The sequence below is a fragment of the Rutilus rutilus genome, assembly GCF_951802725.1.
Source record: "Rutilus rutilus genome assembly, chromosome: 15".
In the NCBI taxonomy this organism is placed as follows: Eukaryota; Metazoa; Chordata; class Actinopteri; order Cypriniformes; family Leuciscidae; genus Rutilus; species Rutilus rutilus.
The window spans coordinates 10,270,901-10,297,316 of NC_140220.1; the positions used below are offsets into that span (position 1 = coordinate 10,270,901).

At 39.8% G+C, this 26,416-nt stretch overlaps 1 protein-coding gene across 3 annotated transcripts in view; it reads left to right on the top strand.

Annotated features, from left to right (window-relative positions):
* The window catches only part of hivep2a (HIVEP zinc finger 2a), a 70,425-nt gene extending 47,356 nt beyond the window's left edge, over positions 1 to 23,069 (top strand). For all 3 annotated transcript variants that reach the window (XM_084433031.1, XM_084433030.1, XM_084433032.1), the window contains 7 exons: positions 4,401 to 4,553; positions 13,169 to 18,299; positions 18,852 to 19,003; positions 19,561 to 19,736; positions 19,978 to 20,079; positions 20,359 to 21,269; positions 22,078 to 23,069. In XM_084433031.1, the coding sequence (XP_084289157.1) occupies positions 13,443 to 18,299; positions 18,852 to 19,003; positions 19,561 to 19,736; positions 19,978 to 20,079; positions 20,359 to 21,269; positions 22,078 to 22,842 (6,963 nt within the window). In that variant the 5' untranslated portion in view covers positions 4,401 to 4,553; positions 13,169 to 13,442 and the 3' untranslated portion in view covers positions 22,843 to 23,069. The remainder of the gene's footprint in view (positions 1 to 4,400; positions 4,554 to 13,168; positions 18,300 to 18,851; positions 19,004 to 19,560; positions 19,737 to 19,977; positions 20,080 to 20,358; positions 21,270 to 22,077) is intronic.
* Positions 23,070 to 26,416: the final 3,347 nt, after the last annotated feature.

Consider the following 26,416-nt stretch of genomic DNA (forward strand, 5'->3'; position numbering starts at 1 on the left):
GAGCAATGAATCAGTTTCTCGCCTTTTAAGACTGGACAACTTGTAAATCATTGAATACCTAACATAATTTTCCACAGGGGCATCTGGCTGGTTCTGTTATATGTGACTTTTATTATCTTGAAATTCTTGCAAGGCATTTAAATGTTCTTGACATTGGAGTTGTGATATAGTGGTTTCTGTACACAGTTTCTTATATAATATTATATAAAATAAAAATGATCTTTTGTTTAATTGATACTGTTCTGGGTTCACCAAACATACACCATGACACACGTGAAAATAACTCTTCTGTCAGAGTACAGATGTTTGGATGGCCAACCCACTGACCAGAAGTGAACCCTTCCTTAGTCTGCTGTACATATCAGACATATTAGTTAAAAGCACAGAGAGCCATTCATGCCACTTTTATTTCAGATCTTGATTTTAGCCCATCGTTGGGACTAATTCGAGTACAAGTCAGCCTGTGCCGTCAGGAAATCCACTTAGCCCGATTTCCCGGCTCTTGTGAGGGGTAACATGACACTGGACCCCGGCTGTCAGGGGAACACTCACCGCCCAACAATAAAACAAGTGACTCTGATGTCATGACCGCAACTATGCGCCGAATTCCTCAGTGATGCACTCATCTATCAGAGGTGCTCTTTCCATTAGAACGCCCTGTCATGAAGAGACATGGGAAGCAAAGGGTGGAAGGAACCAGAGGGAAAGATCGAAAGGGGGTTCGGTGGGGGATTGTGTGCAGCTGGGGCTGGAGGAGAACAACAGAGCCTACTGATTTGTTTGTTTGCGCTGGAAGACATGTGATGGTTTAACGGGATCCTTTCCTTTTTTCTGCCTTCTTTTTTAAGACTAAGCCAAAGGAGGGAGCTGTCACCTTTGTTGCTTGTGTCATTTGTCATATGTACTTTCCAGTTTCCTTCCATAAATTTTTAAGTCGGCCCATTAAATATAAGGTAATTGCATTGTCTCTATATGGTGCCTGGAGCTACAAGTCCTATTAAAGAGAGACAAAGGCAGTGAGTGTTAAGAGTATTTAATAAAAAGTATGGAATTAATTATGGAGGAGGAGGAGGAGGAGAGCGCAAGATGAGGAGAACTTGCAATGCTGCGAGGGTCACGGGTGGCATTTTAACGTTAGCACCATTTGCTCATGAAGCTGTTAATGCTGTGCATATCGATGATTTGACTGCTGTCGGGCCGATCTATTCTTGGTAGCAACCGTTCCTCCTCACCCTATTATTTGTCCCCAGCTGGGCTTCATTAAACCGACTTCCTCAAGTAAAAAGAGTCTCGGTTTTAGAAAGGATGGCGTCATGGTTTGTCAGACATCCTAGAGAATGCAATATGATACACAGGCAGAGGGAAAGAGATTTAAAAGAGAATGAATACAAGAGGAAATGAAAGAGAGTGGTGAGTGCAGTGGAGGTGTCAGGCTGAGGCAGGTGCACCTGACAGAGTGCTCATTGGTTCCCATGGTTGCAGGGCTGGTACGATGAGTGGCGAGTCAGAATGATGACAGCTCCACTAGCCCCAGGGCCCTTTCTCCTCCGTGATACATTTAGCTTCTTAATGCCACCTCAAATGATCTTGCTAACTTTCCTGTATTACTCTGCATGAATTTTTTAGCACCCTGAATAATGTTGTGGAAGTGAGGCAACAGGAAGGCTCGTCGCCCTGACAAATTTTATTTAAAGGATGTGGTCACTGACAACATTAGAGCCGGGTCAATGTAAATAAGGCTAAATGCACTAAGCTTCTTTCAGCTGCTTGGTTTTTGAGCAGGATATACTCGATAAACTGCCTGTATAAATCGGTATCTGAAATTCTGTGACTCATGTACTGCAGACCTCTTGAAAGAAGTACATAAATAAAAGACAAATCTGGCATTGTGCCTGTACATCTTAGCATGCAACACGCATTAAAAATAAAACTAGAATATTTAAATAGAGAACTGTTTAAATGTTTTGATATTACATAAGATGCAACTGAACAAGTAGGACTTCCTCCTGGTTTACCAGGAGTTTGTGTTCTCTCACTGAAGTAAATGAAATGGATTAGGGTAGAAAAAGCTTCATAATAATATATATTTCCTGTGTCAGTTTTGTAATCCTGTTCACTTTAAGACAAAGAGGCAGAAAACGGTGTGAGGATGTTGTGAAGGGGGTTGGAAACTCATTTATGGCATGACATTATATGGCGCTTTTTCCTCTGAAATAGTTTTGCAGAAATTACTCAGACCATTGAAATAGAAAATATGCATTCACTTGTCACTCTTTACATTTTAATTCACACGCTGTGGAGTAGCACAGAGCATAGTGTATGAGAGCTTTGACAAAATGTGCCACATGTCCTCAAGTACTTTCAAATGATAATTTCCAGGGAAAAAAGTGGAGGCATATAATTACAGGCAGTTATTTATACCATGTACATCTCCAATTCATCGCCTGTTCATTTAGCTAAAAGCCCTATGTTGGATCTCTATTTTGGATGCTTTTTTTAAGCACTCATCATTGCCCCATCACAGCACATCTCCGTGGCAAGAATAATTTCTGTTGTGGGTGAGCTCCTTGGTAAAGTGTTTTGAGCAAGTAATCAAAAGCATCATAAGCCTACATACTGTAGATGGTAGAAACCATTGGCACCAGTGGTCTCTATGGATAACATTGCTTTTGGGAAGAGCAGACCAGAAATCCGAGCTACTTGCTCGAAACCCTTTACCAAGGAGCTCCTTCACTTGATGTGTATATTATGTAGAGACAAATCTCTGCTTTTTGAAAGAATTTTTAAGGAATTGTCATTCCTACTATTTGGATAATTTATAGAGTTTAGTTTAGTTTAGTAATTTAGTAGAGTTTAGACAATTTGAGTTATAAAAAAATGACAATAAAAACATATTTTAAATTGTGTTCATCCAGCACAGTTCAGTAAATGCATCAGTTCCTGCTCTTATTAATATACTTTGGGGCCTGCTGTGGGTTTAAGTCCTAGAAAGCTATTTCATTAACCAACATATACTTCACTTTATGCATATTCTTGATTATTTGTACCTTTTAAGAAACATATTTTGTTATGAAGACATACTAAACCTTCCTTATACTGGCATCAAAAGATTTTGAAAGTCTGAGGACTTGATTTGGTGTGCAGTGCGACATATGTGAGTCCTAGAGAAAAGGTTTTTTTTCTTCTGTGTTTTTGCGGGTGAGAGGAAGTGTTGCCTGTGTTTACCCTGGGTGAGCTCCACTGCAGATTGTGATGCAACCTCACAGAAATGTCTTGTTTTTCTGGGTTAGCTGAGCTTGTCTTAGTGCAGCAGAGCAGCATAATGGTGTTTGTAATATCTCCAGCCCTGGGGCACATTTTAGATTGCGGGGCTGAAGAGCACAGCTTGGCTGCATTCACTCCAAGACAGGGAGCATAAAAACACGGTGAAGCATGCTTCTCTAGATGGGCTTTTGGAGAGCAGGCCTAAAAAGCACTACAAAGGCCAAGCAAATTGTTTAACTAAAAAATAAAACTATAAGGCCTTTGTCAGGGAGGCTTTTTCTGTTGTTATTTTTTTTCTCATCACAGAATAAAGGATGTGCAATGTATGCTAATTTTACTGTTGTTTTAAGAGAAAGGATATATATATGTATGTATGTATGTATGTATGTATGTATGTATGTGTGTGTGTGTGTGTATGTGTATATATATATATATATATATATATATATACATATTGTTATATATAACAATCGGTATTTATGCTATATTATATATATATAAATTACAGCAGCTTCTTTCTCAATCATAGACTGCTGGCCAAGGTTCAGTCTTGTCCAGGCACAATGGAGCCCTATGGTTGTCGTTTGGGTTCTTTGGTATTTTATTATCTTTAAGGCCTTTTTTTTTGCTATTTTAATGTCTGTGTAGTTAAAGGCAACACATTTTTTCTGACATTTTTCTATTTATGACAAGGAATTTTTATTCTGTCAGATTACCAATCAATATAATTATGCCTAGTGTTTGATTATGGTTTGTAAAACTGTTCTTGGACTTTTGCCATTTCATAAATCTTCAAAAAATTGTGCAGAGTAATGTGCAAGATACACTGTACCACCATTCAGATGTCAAAGGAAATGCTAAACATTTTGAATTTGTACCGCCATGTCTAATAATACTTTGCCTATATTATCCCACAGACACGCTCTTTGTTCCAATATGGTTTGTGCATAAACACATCAGAGGATTCATATTAATAGAGCAGGATTGCTCCAAGGGGAGTGGAAATATTGTTCTAGCAGATGCTCAGTTCCAGTATATTTATTCAATATGAAGAGCCTTCAGCTACTTTGATAGTATCTATATGGTCTCATATCACACATTATCATTAAACTTGTTTTGTTTCATTGTCTCTACAGTGGTCTGCATAATCTCAGCACCCTGGCCAGGGGATCTTACTTGTCACCCCACTGCCCAGCCTTCGACTGCCTAACCGAACTACCACAGAGGAAGCAGCGCAAGGCCTTTACCCTGAGAAACAAGCAGATCCCAAACTTACAGAGAACCTTTGGGTGAGTTTACAATGTCACACCACACAAGAGCAAAGACAGCAGGATGCAAAATATCTGGGAGCCAATGAAGGACCCAGGTGTTTAATATGGAAAAAGTGGAAAAGCGAGGTTAGGGAGACACATGTTCTGTGGGCTGTACATCTGGTGGGACCGTGTGCTGAGGTTGCATGCCTCACAGATGCAGTAGGAAGATAAAAGTGCATCGCTGATGATATCTGATTTACCACAGCTAATAAAACACTTGATTAGCATCTAAGTGGAATCATATAGATGCATCAATATTTAAGAGTGCCTTTATTAAGTTTAAAGATCAAAGGTTATTTTGGTATCAATTCCAGTTTTTAGTCCTCTAAATGTAATGTCTAATGTCCACTTTTGATGGCTAGTATAGGCTAGAATACGCTACATGACTACATGAATTCTGAACAGATTTTAAAACACTTGCGGACTTGGTAAATGGTTACAGAGAAAAACTAAACATTATACACTTAGCGACTGAGGATTTACACACTACGAGACTTTCCAATGATTTTAAGCATAACAAACTAACTCAGAATCATACACCTCATTGCTAGTGTTCTAAAATCGCTCAACAGTGTTCTAAAATTGCTCAAAATAAAAACGTGTTTGATATCCTCCGACTGAATAGAACCAGTCTGAAGCTAAAAGAAATCAGAGTCTGTGCCCTTTTCTGTTAAGTCTGTCAACTCTGATTGGCCAAAACCTACAGATTGGTTCTGAGTTTGGGCAACTATCATCAACGAGTCCAGACTGTAAAATTCTAGGAATAAGTTGTACAGTGTATTCCAGCCTTAAGTCCCCTACAACAGAACAAAGATCAGACCGTTGAATCTTTTCCACAGTTCTATGATGTGTTTGTGGACACCAGAAATGCCGGTGCTTCAAAGCCTGAGCCGCAAACAGTGACAGAGTAGTGGCAGCCAGACGTCCCAATCGTGCATGCTCGCCCACCAGTTATTAAGCTTTTAACCTCGGACAGTGAATAGAGTCATTTATTTGTTTTACTCCAAGAGGCCAGGGCACACTTGTGGCAGATGTTTCAACTCTTCCACTCTGGATCACAACCTCCAGATGCTCTCTCTCTTGTTTTGCACCTTCTCTTTATAGAATTTTGGCAGTGGATATACTTATGAGGTATACTGTTCCACTTGCTTTGGCCTAGTCCTGTGCAGCACCTTCTTTTTTTATGTACTTGTGTCCAGTAAGCTGTGGGGAGACCTTCATGTGGCTGAAGGGTCAACGTGTGTTAGTTTACATGATCCAAGCTGTGTCCAAACCCCTTTAAAGGTAGAGCCAAGCTAAGACCTCCTTTGGAGGCAGTCATTTCCCTTTGGGTTTTGTGATTTTAAATGTCAACAACTGGCCACAGCTTTTACATTTATACATGCTTCAGTCTACTTTCTAATGTAGGTAAGAGGAAGTGAAAAAAACAAGGATACATTTCAATGTAGCATAATGTTGTAAGTGGGGAACCAGTAAGAAAGACAATTAATCAGTGCCTACACAGCTGTTTCCTGACATTTCTGCAAAATGTTGTGGAAAATTTAATGAAGGCTAGCTTGTAATAGTTTCAAGCTTACCCGGTGGAAAATATGACAGTCTTTCCATAGACAATTAAGACCAACATAAAGCCCTGTTTTTCACTTTTTTTAGTCCGTCTTTCCTTCCATCGGGCAGTGTTCTGTGTTGAAGCCAAGGCTAAATGGAAACATGTACATTAAAACAGATACAGCTGTGGAGTCTGAAAAACCCTTAGGATTGTTGGCGCTTTGCTAAGCAATCTAAGCAATGGCACCTACAGGAAGATTTAGTTTCAAATCACCCCCCCCCCACACACACACACACACCCCTTGACAGTCTGCAAGGCGGCCATGTTTTTAAACACCGCCTCCAGGAATGTGTCATAAATCCATCTAATGACCAATACATGGTGCTGATGATCTTTTCTCCATTTACTTCCATGACGTTTTCCTGCATCGCACCAGTCCACAACTATGCAGCTCTTGTTTTGGGACCTAGTTATTCATAGAGAATGTTTTCATCTGTGCGTTTTCAATTATTGAGCTATCCTGTAATTAGGTTGCTTTGTATTAGACTGCTGGTGTGCCTCAGAGTCCTGGGTCAGACCTCTATGCCAGACCGGGGTACATTTTTCCTTCCAGGTCCCCACTTTCTCTACTAGCCAGTCTGGTCACTAATATGATTGGTAACAGTATCTCGTGCTGGGGGATAGTGCTTGGGCTTTCAGAGTGGCACTTAAATTAGACATGACCTCATGTTGAAAGGGATTGGATTAATTCTTTCCTTAATAGCTGTTGTGTTTTCTATCAGCAGGCACTGCCTTTTGACCCGACACCCACAGCAGCACTTCGATTGTGGTATTGTCCCAATGTAGACCTCTTTGGTGACAGAGAAAGAAGATAGAAAGAACCGCTGCTTCACTGTGATAAGTTTATTCAGGGCTTCCCATCAGACCCATTCAAATGGTTGTTGGCTTGTATCAAATAGATATCAGTAGCTTTTTCAATTTCAGGACATACATGGTGGACATAACTGGGCACTTTCTTAACTGCTGTTACGTGTTCATCAAAATAAATCGCAACATTTCCTAAACTGAGATAGTGCTAATGTCTTATTTAATGACTGATGTCAAGGCCCAGTCAAATTTTAGCGCATAGCAATTTGTTGAGAGAGCAGCCGTCTGGACAGATGATGTTATTTAAATAATCACCATTGATATGATTATAATGACAAGCTAATGGATAATGTGTCCTTTCCGCTGCCGTATCTCAAAACTAATCAGAGCCAGTGAGCGTTTTCTCCCTCTTCTTTATGCCGTGATATTGTCCTTATGAAAGAATTGCCCATCATTTCCATGAATGTGAGTCTGTTGATGCTTGATTTTTCCGGTACATTCACTCTCTCACTCTCGCTGAGTCGCTGGCATCACAGCTGCTAGATAATTACACATTCGACCAAATGTCTTGAAGGGTTGTATGCACCTCGTTTCCGGCTGCGCACGGATCACAGCAGCTCTGCCATCCCTCTCGGCCCACACAGGCAAAGAATTGGATGGGCTGAGTTGTGTAACTGAAGCCCCTTTCATAACGCAATTCATCAACACCATAACCCTGCATGGTATTCATGCCTTCTCCACCCACACAGGAACAGTCACCCACTCTCCTCACCCCGTCTCGAGATGGCTGTAGATGCTTCCCACGCATGCTTTCTCTCTCCAGTGCACACATAAATGTTCAGGCTCTCCTGTAAATAGTTTTAAAAATACTTCCCCTGTGCTTTAATGGCTTTTTCCTCTGCTCCATATAGCTTTCAAAGACTGGTTTATCTGTCTGAATTTAATATTGTTATCATGTTAATTAGGGGTGTCGCAATATACCGGTATTGGCATTAACCGTAATATTTAAAACGAATAGTACACATATGATTATATATACAATCCAGCACCAGTATCGACATCCCAACGTACAGTAGGTGGCGGTATTGCAACTTAACGCTGGTTGCCACTTGTCGTAAAACACAAGCAGACACAGTGCGTAGCTGCTACTACTACTGTGTAAAAGCATGTAGTCGGATATGACAGGATATGCAGCGCTATACTCGCACTCCAAGAAAGTTAGAATGCCACTGTGGACTTTTTTTGGACTCTGACCTGTTAATCACCCCAGTCAGCAGGACTTGCTGATCAACAAAGGGTTACCCCCCTACTACCAACCTGTTCACCCACCGCCGCTATCTTGCAGATTTAGCCACTGTACATAGAGTACATAAAGTTGCAATTATTTTGCTAGTCCTGAAATGCAAAATGTTGCATTAACCTGTTAACTGCTGATGCCTTTCTGTGTTTTTATGAAACTTACATCCCTCAGGGCTTTTAGTCCAAAAGTGTGCTGATTTGGATTAAAACGTATGGCTTATTCGTGGCTTTACTTCAAATATCTTTAGAGAGCAGTATTTTTTAAATCTATTTTTACCCAAAACAGGCAATATGAGCAATATGGTTAAATAATGTTTAACCATAATAATTAAAATATGATTAAACTCTCACATGTAAGGTCTGTTTCATTCATAATCGACGCCGGATGGCATAATTGCGCAATAAATCCACAAGTGAGACTCACAGCAGTAATAAAACTTCCAGGAAAACCCTAATATGGACAAGACACTTAGATATAGCACGCTGTAGCTGAATAAAATGCACACTGATTAAACATGAATTAACACACCATTGCGACATCTATGTTGTTCAAGCCATCTCAGGTATTTGCATAAGGATAATATATATTAATAATGTAATGCCAATCGACATAAAAATTATTTTTGCTCCATTCTGTGATAAAAAGCCACATCAGTTCACAGAAGGAAGTTATTTCAAACTAGTTGCCATTAAGTGTAATTGTTGCTTTTGTATGCTACGGTGTTAAAAACACACACAAAAGAAACAAAGTAAAGATGAATTTTTGAAAATGTTTTATATATTTTCTATATCGATATCGCAATATATCTTTATCGAATTATTTTGGCCATGATAATCATGTAGTGAAAAATCTGACATTGTGAGAGCCCTTGTCTGAACTGCAAGTACGGCTGTATTTTTATAAACTCCTATCGATCCTCCTATTTCCTACTTTCAGAAGGCTTTGAAGGCATTGTAGCTATTGTTGAGCAGCGAGTTATGGAAGCCCTGTGCCCTTGGAATGTGATTGTGATATTGCCGATGTGTAGAACTCCCCTATGCTGACCATCTGGACATGATTTTAGCAGGCCTGTGTCTCTGCACTGGCCTCTCACCCGGCTGCATGTGGAGTTGGATGAGTCGCCTGCCCAAGATTCAACTTTGGAGTCTTAATGAGGAGTCAGTATGACACTCCAGGGGGCTGACTCACACACATTTGGGTGATACATCCTCTGGTCCTGCTAACACAGACCAAAATCACACCGTAAAAGTTGCTGGATTAGCAAAAGGTGAATCTTGCGGGGAGCTGAGATAAACTGCAAAGACGAAAATTCTGTGCGAGTGAAGGAAAAGGTAATGTGAGGATAGCATTAGTGGGCCATAATTCAGGATTGTCAAAGAAATTTCCTTTATTTGAGCAAATGGACGGTGGATTTATTCAGTTATAGGAAGTTAAATAAAAGAACAGCAATTGAGATCCTTCCAGCATGCAGTCGAGGTTGCTTGAATAATTGCTTTGAATAGACATGTGCCAGTTCCTTTAAAACAGAAGACTTTATTGTGGTGTCCATACTTCAATCTATTTTCAGACTCATTCTCATCTGCTCTGTGCCACATGATAAAGCTCAGTTGGAGTAGTAAAAGTTGCCTCCATCACTAATGAGTTGGGATAGCTGGAACAAGAGCCATGGAAAATCAACTCAGCAACCTCTCCTCCTCTGCAAGAGTAGTGGTATTCGTGCACACTTGAAATTCCCTTATGGCAGTAAAGTTCCTCTTGAGACAACCAAGCAAGGTGTAAGCAAAATTTAGATGCATGACAACAAGACAAATACAAATAAGGTGCAAAACAAAGTTTAAGGAATTGACCACCATTTCTTTAGCAGTAGGAATTTGTCACTATAACCTCTATAACCACTGAATTGAAACAATTAGCAGCTTGTTGAATTATTCAGTGTCTGTCCTACAAGGAACAAAAATTGTCCCACTTTGGACTCGAAATGAGATCTGGCTTGTGTACCTCCCCAGCATCATGGCTGTGATGTCATGGGGGAGTAGACAAAGGGTGGAACCCAATCTCTGGAACATACCGCTCAGTGTCCAGGTGCACCTCAGTGAACTACATGATCTAGTAACACTGTCTGCCTCCAAAGAGTCCATTAGTTTAAGTATGTAAACAACAGTCACATACATATTTCCTAATTCTTTGAGTCATTTGAACTACTGAATTTTCAGATCTTTGTACTTAAACCAACATATCACACCATAAGGGCTTTGGACTGCAAAACCATCCCTTTAAAAGTGAGGAGCGGTAAATGGACAAGCTTGACTGAATTACTCTTGTTATTTATTGCTATAATCCTGCAACTTTGGCAGGAGCTAAACAGCCAGGCAGCTGATAATCACAATCACTATTAAAGAGTATGACTCAGAATATTTTAAGAACATACTTTGGCGAAATACCCTTTTCATTTATTTTTTAGGTCTGCTTCTATTTTATTCTTTATATAATTGTTCATTTATATATTTATTTGTTTCCTGATGGTGTCCTGTGCTGAACTTCTGGGAGATTAAGCATTTCCACTGCATAATGGCTTTAAATTCAATGGCACTTAAAAAAGACAGGGAGTCTCCCTTCAGCTGAAAAGGATATCCAAATGGCTTAGAATATGACATAATGCCTCTCCAAATCCTTTTAGGACTGTAGCACCATGCAGCACTCCTTGACAAACAGACTTTGAGAAGACTGATGTTAATCCTCTCACTGGAATCTGACAGCAGAACTGTAAAATGCATAATCCTTGCATTAGATTAGGTGGTGTATTTTTATTCATGAGCAAGTGTCCTCATAAAAGTTTTTATGTTCTTTATTATACCGGTATTGTGTATCCAGTGTGGAGGTCTTGCTGTGGCCCCAGGCTACAAACCTCCTACAACTTTGTATGTTAAAATGGGGCAGGAAGATGAGTGGCATGGCAGACAGCAGCGTACTGATCTCAGCCATGCAAGGATCACAATAATCTTTGGGTATAAACAAGTTTCATAACCATCTAACAACATGGGGTGGTTGAAAAATATGTTTTGAGCTATGTGTGTAGAACAGGGCATACTGTAGATTCACAGGGTCACAGTAGCAGAGAACTTCATGTCATGTTAGATTTTTGTAACCTCTTTTGGTTTATATAATATGACTTAGTCATGCTATTCCAAATTCTGATGGATTTCCTGTGAATGGAGGCACTGCTCTTATCCTCTTCACAGTGTGTCCCACACATGTGCTCTCAAATTGTAAGCACATCCATTTGACTCTTAAAAATGTGATTCAAAATATTTTTAACCTCCCTTAAAAACATAGATTATCCAATTCATTCAGTAGATATCTCGCCACCACAAAATCCATCATTTTCATGAGCAATAGGGGTGGATGGTATGACGATATGTATCACAGCAACGATATAAAATTTCTATCGATAGAGGTTTTTCTATATTATTTATATTGGTAAATATCTGTGCAGCGCAGTACTACTTAAATTGATTGACACTTTAGAGTGATTAAAACAAGCATGAATGAGAAAATAAAGTGCATGATGTTAAAAAAAAGTCAAGTGCAATAAACAGCAAAATAGAATGCATTATTGACTGCAGTACTGTCTTGACAGTTGACACACACCCATAGATCAAGCAAAAAAAAAAAGCACCTGTTAGTCGTGGCTTATTGTACATGAATTATGTCAAAAAATGTTGTGTCGGTTTTGTCTTGAACGTAAACATTTGGGAGAAGACCAGATGTATGTCAATATATTGGATCCTTGCAGTAGGTCTTAAAGTGACATCAGCTATATCTATGTTCTTTTAGGCGTGTCAGTAGTATCTGTAGTTCCTGTGTCCATGTTCTAAAAGCCTCACTAATATATATAATTTGGCAGAAATTTTGTTGTAGGAAACAATGCCTGACAAGGCTGCTATACATTTAAAATCACTGTTTTTAACAACAACTGAGGAGTTCAACTCATGGTTTGTCTTGGTTTGTGAACACATATTTTCCTGTGTCAGGCATGGAAGAAATATGAAAACAAAATGAACCAAAAGTTAATGTTTCAAGTGCTATAAATACCAGTGGTTTTTCTGCCCTGCTATTTTTAGTGCTTCCAGACACCAGCGTCACACAGTTTCCTCACTCATACTCAGGCAGCGCTGTCTGTTGCAATCAGAATGAGCCTGAGATTAAGATACACTTCACACAGTGTCTTCCCTTTAAAAACACATTTATGTTCTATTTATTGCTTTTACTACTGTAAAGTTGTCCAAAAAGTTGTCCAAAGTTGTATTGTATATTGGCGCTGTATTTTGGTCTGTAATGCTCCCACCTTTGTCCTTAAGTGTTCACAGTGTTAATGTTTTTAAAAGCTTAGAAAACTCTTAAGGAAGAAAATGCTTAGAGTTTGCCCTTTAAACACCCACCCACACTACTTCGAATGTCATTTGCATTCCTTGGGCTATTTTTATATGTTTGTGTCACTTTAGGAAATGAGTGGGCAAGGTTGTTAATGATGACTCACGAGCAGAGGGAGGTGGCAGCTCCTCTGCATCAGTTCATTGAAAACTCTCGACACACTTGCTAGGCAAGAAGTGCACATCTGTGCAGCTGCCTGGATATCAAACTGAAATAAATAAAACAAGAAAGCAAGATGTAATTGTAGTGTGATGAGCAAGAGTCACATGATCAACCACCGTACTGTTTTGTTCAGACATAGTATGATTTCCCCCCAGCTTTTTTAGATATCAACTTTCAAAATCTTAAGGTAGTAGTGTTAAATGCAGTGTTTACTTTAATACATTTAGAATCTTTGTCTTAAAAGCAATATTTAAACTTTGGTTTTATTTTATTTTTCTCTTATAGATACTGAAACATCAGAGGTCTTTTAACAGAAGAGGAACAAGCTTGGATGAAACAAAAAGTGGATGGACTGCTGAAATGAGTGATGGAAAGATACTGGCCTGATTGTCACAGAGGGACATAATTTACATTTTAAAGTGGAGCGACACTTGAACTATGGAAGTGGAAGGACCTTTTATTTAGGAGTCACTTAAGTAACTCATCTGGCATGACAGCGTACATGAATGAAATTTAGCAAACACCCATCTTAAGAAACCCCATTGAAGTACTAATAAAAATGGAGCCACATGAACCTGCCATTGGCCAAAAATGCACCAAGGAGCAACGGGACAAGAACCTCTTACAAAGAAAATGGGTCTCTGAGCCTTCTGCTGTAACGAAAAGAAGTACCTTCGCAGATCCAGATGTTAAAAGACACTCACATCGTGAGCAAAGTCTTACAAGTGGGACAAGCCTTGCAAGCTCAACTCAAAAGTTTAGCTCTGGAAAGCTGATGTCATCTGCAGTGACACACTCATCACAAGACAGTCAATTTCAACAGGTTTTCCCTCGGCCTTACTCCTACCAATTGCCACATTCATACCCGCAAGAGCCTTTCCTTGGAGGTGCAAAGCCACAACCTGGGTTAGAGGCCCATGCCTGGCCTTTCTCTGGTCAACTGCAATCTCTGCCACCAGATGATATGTTTCCTGTTCACTCCCGCTCTCATGGAGTATTTCCCCGTCAGAAGTCTCCAGCTGGTTTTGGCCAGTTTTCCCAATCTGGACCTGAGCAGCCAGATGAAAGTCATAAGAAGGAACAAAAACCCAAGAAGCCAGGAAAGTACATATGTCACTACTGTGGCAGGGCATGTGCTAAACCCAGTGTGCTCAAAAAACACATCCGGTCCCACACAGGGGAGCGTCCTTATCCCTGTGTTCCATGTGGTTTCTCATTCAAAACCAAGAGTAATTTGTATAAACATAGAAAGTCTCATGCTCATGCTATCAAAGCAGGACTTGTTCCATTCTCTGAGCTAGCAACTCGAACAGACACTGATCAGGCATCTTCAGTTGGGGAAGCAGAAGCACACTCTGACGGTGAACAAAGCACAGACACTGATGAAGAAACTGCAGAAGGGGCAATGTTCCCTGAAAAACGTAGCCCACAGATATCATTCGAGTCTGACAAGAGCCAAATGGAAAGGGGACCAGCATATGCAGACCCAGCAGAGGAACTGTCCGTGGCATCTATGAAAGTGCCTATCTTAATTGTTCCAAAACAAGGGGTTCCATCACCTGCCACAGATTGTCCCCAGTTTACAGACATTAAAGGTTCAGTTATTGGTGGACAGATGGGCAGAGGAGATGAGTCTCATACAGTTAAACAGAGACTTGCCTTAAGACTCACTGAGAAAAAAGACCAGGATTCAGAGCAGTCACAAAATCTCTTAAGCCCCCACAGCAAAGGTAGCACTGATTCTGGCTATTTTTCCCGCTCAGAGAGTGCTGAACAGCAGATCAGTCCACCCAACACCAATGTAAAGACATATGAAGAGATAATGTTTGGAAGAACTTGGTACCACAGAACCAACTCCAGATCTAGACAATCAGTCACAGTTGGGATGGTAGCTATTGCTAGTCAAGACACTAATATCAACCAGTCTAGTGCCATGCAGGAGTTGGCCATGGGAAAGATATCAGAGGGTCATGTATTTTATCAAAGTGATTGTGCAGAATTAGTTGCTGGATGTGACCCAAAGCATTATCATGTTGGCTCTTGTCAAACTAACACAGGTCTTCTTGAAGCACCCTCCGATTCAGGGCCACTTATTAGAAGCAACTCAATGCCAACACCTTCCCCTACCAACCTCAATGTCCCACCAAGTCTAAGAGGGAGTCACTCATTTGATGAGATGATGACCCAAGATGACGTCTTTTACACAGCAGCTGTGGGTTTGAAGAGGTTAAGGAGACAGGGTGCCTTTGAACACTCTGCCCAAGAAGGGCATGGAGAGTCTGAGAACTATGGGAAGGTCACAGGTCTAAAAATGGGAGAGAGGGGGTCTTTGATGCCAGAATTTAAAGGCTCTGGCTCAGAAATGGCTTGCCCAGAAGTACGTACAGCATACACTTCATATGGTACAAAGGTGGGAATGACAGAGTTCGCCACAAGAAAACGGCGCATGAAAAAGAGTGTTGGTGAAGAGGAAGATTGCCTTGGACAAGATGATGGCAGTCGGAGTGGCTCTACTGAAATGACAGGGGACTATGACCTAAGACAAGGAAGTCAAGATTCTGCCAAGGCTGCTCCTGCTAGTAAGGGATCCATGTTTAGAGCACACAGTCCATCAGACAGTTTTGACAGAGGCTCATGTATAACTCCAGAGGATGTGGTACTTGTTCAAGATTCAGACACAAAGACTGTTGGAAATGTAATATCTGTCATTCAACATACTAATTCGCTGAGCAGGCCAAACTCATTTGAGAAGACTGAATCAATTGAACATCCATTTTATCAGCCAGATAAGCATGCTGGACATCTTTCTGAGCAATCAGACACAGACAACATTGATGATGTGCAGAGCCCTGAATCTCATCATAGATCAGAAAGCATGGAACATCAGCAGCAGGGTGACAATGAGCATGGATCTTTCTCTTCTAACCCATTGTATCATATGCCTCACAAACTTGTACGACAACCCAACATTCAAGTGCCTGAAATAAGAGTTACAGAAGAGCCTGACAAACCAGAAAAAGAACCTGAAGTACCAGTGAAAGAACCAGAGAAACATGTTGAGGAATTTCAGTGGCCCCAAAGGAGTGAAACATTGTCCCAGCTTCCTGCAGAGAAGCTACCCCCAAAGAAGAAACGTCTGCGTCTCGCAGATATGGAGCACTCTTCTGGGGAGTCAAGCTTTGAGTCCACTTGTACTAGCCTTTCAAGAAGCCCTAGTCAAGATAGTAACTTATCTCATAGCTCAAGTTTTTCAATGTCATTTGACAGAGAGGAAAGCATCAAATCTGTGTCCCCAACTAAACAAGATGACTTTGCTAAGCAGTCTGAGTACTTAACTGTTCCAGGTAGTGGCCATTCTCTGTCTATACCAGGCCATCATCAAAGAGAGATGCGACGCTCCTCATCAGAGCAGGCACCCTGTGCTTTGCCCACTGAAGTACCAGAAATACGTAGTAAGTCATTTGATTATGGAAGTCTTTCAACCGGTTCAAGACAAGGAGAAGTATACGCAAGTGCTTCAGCTATGAAGGAGCGTAGACGAGGTTACCTAGTTAGACAGGCATCTCTCAGTGTCTATCCTGAAGTAGTGGTTCAAGAGCCAATCTCAGAGTTGAATATCAAACAAGAGCATTCTGACCACGTTTCTCAAGCTGCTTTAATTGGTACATCCTATTGTGTAACTAGTGATATGGCAAGACCCAGAAGAGCTACACAGTCAGTTCTAGGATCGCATCACTTGCTGCAACAAAGCATCAGTGAGGACAGCCAATCTGAGGATCTTTTCCAGAACGCTCCTCGTTTGCCTGCACAGCTTTCATCAGATAGTGAGCATTCAGTGCATGAGCACATGACCCAGGATATAATTCAACACTCTTCACTTCAGAGCAACCTGGCAACCTCACCCTTTTTGCCATTTCAGCCAATGCTCTGGCATCCTGAATCAAAACAAAGAAACAAGCAGCACCTGGCATTCCAGACACATCAGTTACAGAAACTACATATCAAACAGCCAAATCTACAGCCCATTCTACAGAAACCATACCAACCTCCTCATCAAATTCAAGTGCAAACAGACTCAAAAACCGATGGGGCAAGTCACAACTATCCATATCCCTCAAGAGCCTCCCCACAGCAGCTTGGGGTCTTGTCATCTAAAGTGCTGACTACAAGCTTCTTACAACAAGTTCAGCCTATCTTTGCTACTCAAAGTGCAGGTTCACAACCATCACTCCCTGGAATGCTGGTCCCAGTCAGGATCCAGACCAATGTGCCATCGTATAGTAGTGTTATGTATACAAGTGTTTCACAAATTCTTGTCAGTCATGCTCAGAGCACAAATTCTATCAGAGTTGTATGCACAGACAATATGTCGACAGCTTCACTTACAGGCACTGCATCAAAGCACCAAGTTGGCATCAATTTATCCAAAATATTAGGACATTCAGAAGGGTCCTTAAATTTTCCAATATGGAAAGTTCCTGAATATTTACCTGGGAGCCTTAATACAGGAATTCCTTTGTCTCTGACGTCAGGAACCATCTCTACTACAGATGCTTCCTCTAGTATCGGGGGGAGTAAGAGAATGTTGTCGCCAGCTAGCAGTCTTGAGCTTTTTATTGAAACCAAACAACAGAAACGGGTCAAGGAAGAGAGGATGTATGGACAGATAGTGAAAGAGCTTAGTGCAGTTGAGCTGAGCAATTCTTGTGCACCGAAAGATGATAAGTCCCCCAAACCTGAATTTTCAACGAGAGATGACTCCATAGATGAACAAGAGAGGATGTCCTCATCTCCTCCCACTGATTTCTTGTCATCTAAATTCCTTGGGTACCCATCTGCACCTCATTTACCTGATGTGCCTCCAAAAGACAACTTCATTCCACCCTTGCAAATTATTACAAATGTGGCTAGCAGAGCAGATTCCCCAGAAGAGCTTGATATAGATGAATCTACCCCAGAGGCAAGCTCAAGCCCACAATCAGTAATTTCCTCAAGTGATTCTCCAGAAGAATCAAAGCAGAACATGGGTAACAAGTTCCCAGTAAACATGCTGGTGCAGCTAGCTGCCAATCAGGGTGGTGGAGCTGTTGGTAGCACTCTCCTACTCACTGACTTGGCAGATGTCCATCAGTTTTTTCAATTCCCAAGTCTTCGCACACCAACTAGTGTCAGTTGGTGCTTCTTAAATTATACCAAGCCAAATTACGCACATACAACTCCCCTAACCTCTGTGTATGGTTCTTGGTGTGTCAGCTCTTACAACCCCAACCCACTCAACCTCAGCACCAAGGCCACCCTGGCACTTCTTCGGTCTAAACAGAGGAATAACACAGAGATGTATACAATGGCTGCTATGCATCAACCTGGCACTGGAAAACTTGTTTCATCCCTCCGGTGGAAACAGAAGTTTGAGCAGGTAGTCCTGACTTTCCTAAAATATACAAGAACAGTTGTTTTTTTAAGTAATTCAAATTTAATTGAAAAAAATATATATTTATACATAACCATATACATTTAATTATATTGATTTTTGTGAATAAATGCCCATTTTAAAGCATTTAAAAAGTAATTTGTATAGACCGATAATAGAGTGATATATTGTGTAAAAAAATTTAATATACAACTTGCAAACTGTAAAATTAGGAAATGTTATATATTTTGCTAGCAAATTATGGATGGGTGAGTTCACTATGACTCATGTTGGGTCAGCCCAACCTAAAACAACTATATAAAGTTAAAGAAACAATACACATTTCAGCAAATTTTCCCTATTATTTAGTTCTCACATATAATTTTAGGGAATGCATACCATTGTAATTATTGATATAATTTGTTATTGTCAAAACATTAAATTTGCCGGTTGCTCATTTTTTAATTTCTCAGATAATAATTAAAAATTAATGACAAGAAAATGCACCTACCAACTTGTTGCTTATGTTTTATGCCTGTTTTCTGTTTACAATTCCAGTTGAAGCCTGAGCTTATACAGTTTGATGTTGGAAAGTTTGGGAAGAAAATGAAGGGAATTAGCTCAAGAGACAGGGGAAAAGAGGACCACGGAGAAAAAGAAGCTTCTTCAAAGCAGGCTGAACCCACTCGCATCAAAATCTTTGAAGGAGGGTATGTGAAGATGTATGGTTATTTTTGAACATCTATCTGAGTGTTCTTTATAGAAGATGAGACTCCCCCTTTTCTAAAATCCAATAAAATTTTAATACTGCTGGGAAACAAATATTAGGAGCTGAGGAATCCAACATCTATCAACATACAAATTAATTTAATGGTGCCTAAATCGGTTAAAACTGAAGCAGCTGAAATGTCCATGACTACAACATGGTATTTATTAGATAGCGTTATTTGATTCTTAGTAATATTATTGTTTTGTGTTTTTGTATCATAATATAGATTACACACGTATTCTGTACATGCACGTGCCTTTGATATATATTTAAAATGAAACTCATGCTTTTAAAATATTTGCTGCTCTATATAATATTATCATGTGCTGGAGCAAAAACTTAAATCGATACAGCTGTGAAAATAAAATAATCATACCTTCCAAATATATAACATGAGCTTTTTGATGTGTGTAATTTCATTCCTCATCAGCAACATTCACCAATATATTTGATACCTTCCAATAATTTTAATAACCCTTGCCTTTGTTTTTATTTCAGGTACAAATCCAATGAAGACTATGTTTATGTGCGTGGCCGAGGCCGGGGAAAGTACATCTGTGAGGAGTGCGGGATACGCTGCAAAAAGCCGAGCATGCTGAAGAAACATATTCGCACACACACAGATGTCAGGCCATATGTCTGCAAGTTTTGCAACTTTGCTTTTAAAACAAAAGGTGGGTTTTCTTATCCTTATCCATTTCCAATAACAACACATACAAATACACACATAGTGTCTTATAGTTTGAATAAAACCATGATTCATATACATTTTAAGAAATGTAAAAAAAAAAAATGGCTGTACCACACTGAACACCATAAGATCTCTGTTCTATTTTATTAGAATAAATTGAGGGTTAGACATAATTTTGGGTATGCCAATGCAAGCAATTCAAACACTTTAAAATCTGTTTTCAGGAAACCTTACGAAACATATGAAGTCAAAAGCTCACATGAAAAAGTGCTTAGAGCTTGGTGTGTCAGTGACATCTGTGGATGAGGCGGAGGCAGAAGAACCAGGTATGATTTTATTGAGAGGAGGACCCAACATTGCAATATATTTCAAGCTGAAAGTAGTACCAGTACGCCATTTCTGCCAGTTTTAAATAACTTAAAATGTCCTCATTTTGAGCACAAGGGGCAAAGAAACCCAGTAGCATTTTTAGGCCAATATTTATGCATTTTTGTTCAAATGAATAAATTAAACGCTATTTGATTTCACCACACCTCAAACAATGTTGACCTGTGGAAGTCATTTGAGAAACTGTGCATTTTTTCATTTCTTAAATTTTTTCCCAGACACCACTGAAGAGGTCCAAAGAGCATCAGAGAAGATGGGCATGTCAGAGATAATGGCAGAGCACCAATTCTCTGACGCTGATGACTCAGAGGGTGCTGAAGAGGATGGTGATGAAGTTGATGAAGACGAGGATGACGATGACGAGTATGATGGGGATTCAACACCGAAAACACGGTCTCGAAGCACCAGCCCACAGCCATGTGCCATCCCCTCACACTCCATTACTGTCGCTGCTTCACAAGAATCCACCCCAGAGCCTCTGGCCTCCGTCTCCAAACAGCCTCTTTTCACTTATTTCACTAGTCTGCCCAGTATTCAGATCACCCAACTCATGGCACCCAGTGAGAAAGCTGGAGAGGCCCAGATGGCTGAATACCAGAAGCTCCTTCAAGGGGCTCTGGGTGAAGATCACAAAAACAGACTGGATGTGCCTAGCTCTATGGATGAAGACCTGGAACACAGCTCATCCTCCTTTGACTTCTCCTGCTCCCGCCTGTCTTCACCAGGCTGTGATTCCTCCCCTCTTCGAGAAAGCTCACCTTCCTCTAGGCGGTATCTGTCCCCTCGAAGGGACCTCTCCCCACGTGGCCGTTTGTCACCAAGGCGAGAAGCATCTCCCCTTAGGCATATCTCCCCCAGGCGGGATGTTTATAGAAGGGATCTGTCACCAAGGAGGGACCTTTCTCCTAGAGGACATCTCTCTCCCATCTCCCAGACAGGACGGCCGACATCCCCAGGAAGGGATCTCTCGGGTAGACTTTCTCCCAGAAGCCGCAGGGGCATGATCAGACCTGTGTCCCCCAGGAGGGCTCTCCATTATCAAAGTGGCCAATGGGCGCTCAGCCCCAGTCCACATGCAGAGATGATATCATTAAGCCAAAAGACCAAGGGCCATGCAGAATTGGAGATGGTAAGTTATTATATATGCCTCATAAACAGTTAAAACATTATAGCTCCAGTCATTACTGAACTGTTTTTCACATTTAATTTGCTTTAGAAAATTAATATAGCAGTAAACAGTGCACTAGCTAGGCAACCATATCCAGTCCATCTCAAAATTACTTTGGCGAGTTTTCACTTTAGGGATAAAAAGTCATTGCTGTTCAAAATTAGTAATATAATAATAATAATAATAATATTAATATGCCAAATTCAGTATATGTTGGATTCTCAATGAAATATAGAAGGCTCAAGTATACAATTGCAAGATAATTGTGGACAATTGCAGTGGTAGCCAGTTATGTCTCAAACAGGGCCCAACTAACAAATTGCCATCATACAACAGAATGGAGCATTTCTATTTATACTGTGTACTACAGTAGTTAATTAAGAACCCTCTGGAGAAAATGGGAAACTGCAGTGCCCATACAGTGTATGCAGTGTAGTAATTCATTTCAATGCTACCTGTCTTGTTACCATGAAGCTAGGGGGATAATAAGACAAATGAACAAGGTCTATTATCTAAGCTTGGCCCTTTTTATTGGCAACTGTTGTTTTTGTTCTTTGTGGTCTTGTTAAATTTTCCATACTTTCCAAGAGGTCCAGTTTAAATAACTGTGAAACAGGCCCCAGATAAGCAGCATAAGTATTTCAAGAATTCTTTGCTACTCTTATCATCTAACGTGAATTTAGCTTCACAAGGATTTATTTGAACACTGCTTTTTTGTGGAATTTTGACAATATGCAATGTAAATGAACCATGTCTTCCAACTGTTTAGGACCAGCGAAAGACATCTTATCTTCAAGGGGATGCTCGCAACACAGATGCCTCCAGCATCCACCAGGGATTATTTAGCCACCTTCCCCTGCACTCCCAGCAACAGATCCGCACTCCGTTCTCCATGATACCCATTGGCGGCATCCAGATGGTCCATTCTGTGCCTGCTTCTGTCACAGGTCACCCCCACCCTACACGCCTTCCCCTGCAGAAGAGCACCTCGGAAGAGTCCAGCACCAGTGAGGTGTCCTACCACCTTTCTGAGGGAAGAGGGCCCTCCAGCAGAGGACCAGAAGACTCACCTCAACCCCATGAAAAATCCATGTCCCCCAAGGCTCCATCACCTTCCTCACAAAAGTCACGAGAGGACAGCACTGACATGTCTGACAAGGAAAGCAAGCAAGAAGAGTGCATCCAAACATGCACTAAGGCAATTGCGTCGCTGTGCATCGCCTCTGAGGAAACCCCCGAGAAATTGTCAGCTCCCGTTGATCCTTACCATCAGCACACATTATCTCACTCACCCGCAGCTCAGCAAGACTGTGCGCAGAGAGCGCAGCACTATTGCAGCTCAGAGATCAGTCACCCCCTACACTCCAGAGCAGAGAGCAGTATGTCTGCCACATCAAAGACTCCCACAGCAAGCCATCCCACTCTCTACAACACAGAGACAGCAGAGCGAGTGTCTGGCCAACAGGGCCGTGAAAAGAGGCCAGCGACCATAAAGAAAGGCAAAGATTTAAAGGACGCTATTAACAACAGGTGAACAAGGTAGAAGGGAGAGTGGTAAATTATGCTAACACAAATTTTATATTTACAAATGTACATCCATGTGCACACACACAAAATCAGTCTCGAAAAAACAAGTGAACTGATTCCGTGGTTTCAATGTACATGTATAGCATGCCTTTTATAACATGGTTTGCTATCTCAACTATAATTACTTTCTTATTTAAAGTTTCAAAGAATACATATTATATATATATATATATATATATATATATATATATATATATATATATATATATATATTAACTTATATATGAGCCTGACCAAAATTGCTTATGGACTTCGTCTGGTACTTTTAAAAAATGTACAGATGTGTGTGCCTTTTCTTTACTTTTTGCTTATATTCTTATAAGCATTAAACAGGAAGACATGTAAATATATATCGATTTTTGTGTACCCCGCTTTGTAATAAATGCAATTTACCGTCTTTTTGGACACTTTAGGTCTGAATGATGTGAAGTATCAATACATGTAAGGTTGCACTAAAACATATTTTTATATGTGTGAAATTAAATGGCTTTTGTGTACAGCAGCGATTCTATAATACTATTTATTGTATCTTGTTTCATAAATTGTACATTTTTCTTAATGTTGTGGATGCCTTTTCTATGTAAAGCATGGGTTTTGCTATTGCATAATTAGAGCAAAAATTATGTACATGTAATATGGCTTTATATATTAGAAGTATGTGTGCATATACTTCTCAGTAAACTGGCTTTATTTAGAATTCTATATAATTTAAGTAAATGTTTATATACCTAGTATACAGAAAAAAAAAACAATATATCTGCACATATGTTTTAGATTGACACCCGCATACAGTATGGTAGTTGGTTCTAAGTGCTTGTACCCTTCTCTTTCCTATTGGCTGGTAGGCTACACTAGTTGTGATTTCATCGTTCACATTTTAAATGTAGAACTGTTAAGCATTAAGCAAGTGAATCAACTTTCGCACTTCTGCATTTCCTCCACCACTTACTGAGGTAGATGTGAAAGGTATTTTGATCTTCTGTGAATTATGTTGCTTGAAGTACTTGACTTGTTGATGATTAGTATGGGAACATTCCAACAGATGTAAATATTGGATGCCTACGGTTCTGTACGCTCATAGCCATACATATTCATACATTGAAGGAGTTCGTCATGGGCCATGTCATCAGTCCTCAAACACTTTTATAACTATACATACAAAAACTCCAATACTGAGAACTCCTAAAATGCACCTTATGTTTCCTAAACCTTCCTAAAGAATCCCAAATTATATCACCTTTAGTACTGGGATCGGAATTGGGTTTTTTTTGTTTGTTTTTTTATACATGTTTTGAGTTGAAGCAACCTAACTGAACTGGAGTATGGAGCCAGTGCACTCTTGTGTGTATATCTGTATTTTGTATTGTGTGTATATGATCTATGTAATTGACTCCTTTGACATTTTTGTCAGTAGTCCCTGCTATCCACTTAACTGTATTAACATGTCTTTAAAACCTAAGGTATCAAAAGCACAAATCATTGTATTCAAACAAACAAAAAAGAATAAAAGACAAACATAATTATAAAAATTATAAAAAATAAAAAGGGTATCTTTGTGATTTTCAGTGGAAAAACTATGTACAATATCGGTTTTGACGAATCACAGCACAGGTGAAAAAATTACAGATTGCTGTTTTCAAATAAATACAACTATGGCAACTTTGCATGTCCGTGATGTCTTAATGCTTTTCAAAAATGCAAATGCTCAAATTCTTTTTCAACTTCTGTAAAAAGAGAGGTGAAGAAAGCAGAAGACAAAACAAAGAATTTGAAAGGGATCAGAAACATGATCAGATGGATGTCAGTACACAAAGACGTGTCTCGCATTGCTAATTTTAGCAGTCTGACTGTACATAAAAACTGTATTGCCAAATGTTGACACAAGTAGGTTGATGTGACATCTATTGTGCATTTACCTATCAATCTTTGCTTTTTTCAAATTATTTTTAATCTCAACAGCAAGACAGGTAGTTATAGTACTAATAATCATTGATGTGATCATTTGCGTTCTCTGAATTTTTCTTTCTTTCTTAAGACAAAGTAAGATTGACCTTGAACTTTTAAAAATATTTCCTATATCTAAACTTTAGCTCCCCAAAATTTCACCACATCTAAAGTATTACAAAATCAGAAAACATCGACACATTTTTACATGAGCTGGACATATTCCGGAGTCTCCGATTAGAAATACGTTGTACCACGTCATCCAAAAGATTAATCCAGTGTATTATATGTCACAGTACATTTGAAATAGTATTATCATTAACGTTACACAAGTTTTCTATTCTTGGTTATTGCCAAAATAAGACATCATCCATTTATCATTAACTGTGGTGTCACATGATGCATCCATTACTGTTTAACTGAAGAATGGAATTGTGCTTCCTGAACAATGTGAGTTAATCTTAAGTTGTAAGAAATGTGACGTAGGTCTCCCTCCCTATTCTACATAACGAACCATTTCCCACGGCTCCATCTATAGAATGATTGCGCAATACAGTCTTATGCAGCTGAATCATTTTATTGGGCAAGAAGAAACTTGATTGCAGTCATAAAAATCATGTGTGTAGAACAAATACCAAAAGTCTCAACAAATAGAGGCAACCTTGTTCAAACTGATGGTGATTAGAATTAACTGGGACACACAAGCTACAATAAATGTTTGTGATCTATTTAGCCAGACTGGTATATTTTCCTCGGCTGTGTTATACAGTATCTAAACAGCTTCTATACAGACTGATTGTGGAGGAAATAATTGATAATTAGTATGTTAGGCCTGTACATAGGTTGGGGGACCAAACAAAAGTGCTGGCCCCTTCCATGGGAACATGTTTGGAACAGGTAAAAATTTTCCAAAATGTTTTTTTTTTTTACTAAGGCAGCCTCTTGCCAAGAAGAGAAGAAAACCACAGCCCACATTTTCCATGTGTAGTCAGTGTTCCTACACGGCTTTATTCAAGGGCGACAACAGTGCCTGTCCTGCAGAAGGTGACCAGGTGTCATCTCTGACAAAATCTGAGAATAAGATCATGTCTGGGATATCATTCCATAGAAATTTACTGAGGGGCCAAAAGCTCCATTTAGTGTAATTTTAAATTTGTCACAGTACGTCATAGGCACATGCTGCAGTGTTACAGTGTGTGTGTAAACCAAGTATGAGTCCTAGGTCTTTTCTTAAAGACATACTGCCATCTGTTGGTTTAGGATATAACTGAGTTTTTTCTAACACTATACATGAGCTTTAATACAGCGCAGAGAACACACGTGTGACTTGCAATATTTTAAAGAAGAAATTTAACATCAATAAAAAAATTGACAGATCTACTGATCTTTGAAATATGCAAATAACAGGAAGTAAACAGTATTTCATGAAGGTCACCATGTCTTTTCTTATCTGTGCAGTAGTACACACTGTAGAGCAGGATGTCAAATTTCAATTTCCCAATTCCCAAAGTTCATGTAGAATTTGATTCACTTCGATTATATATTTTTATTATAACGTCCATTTTACTTTACTATTC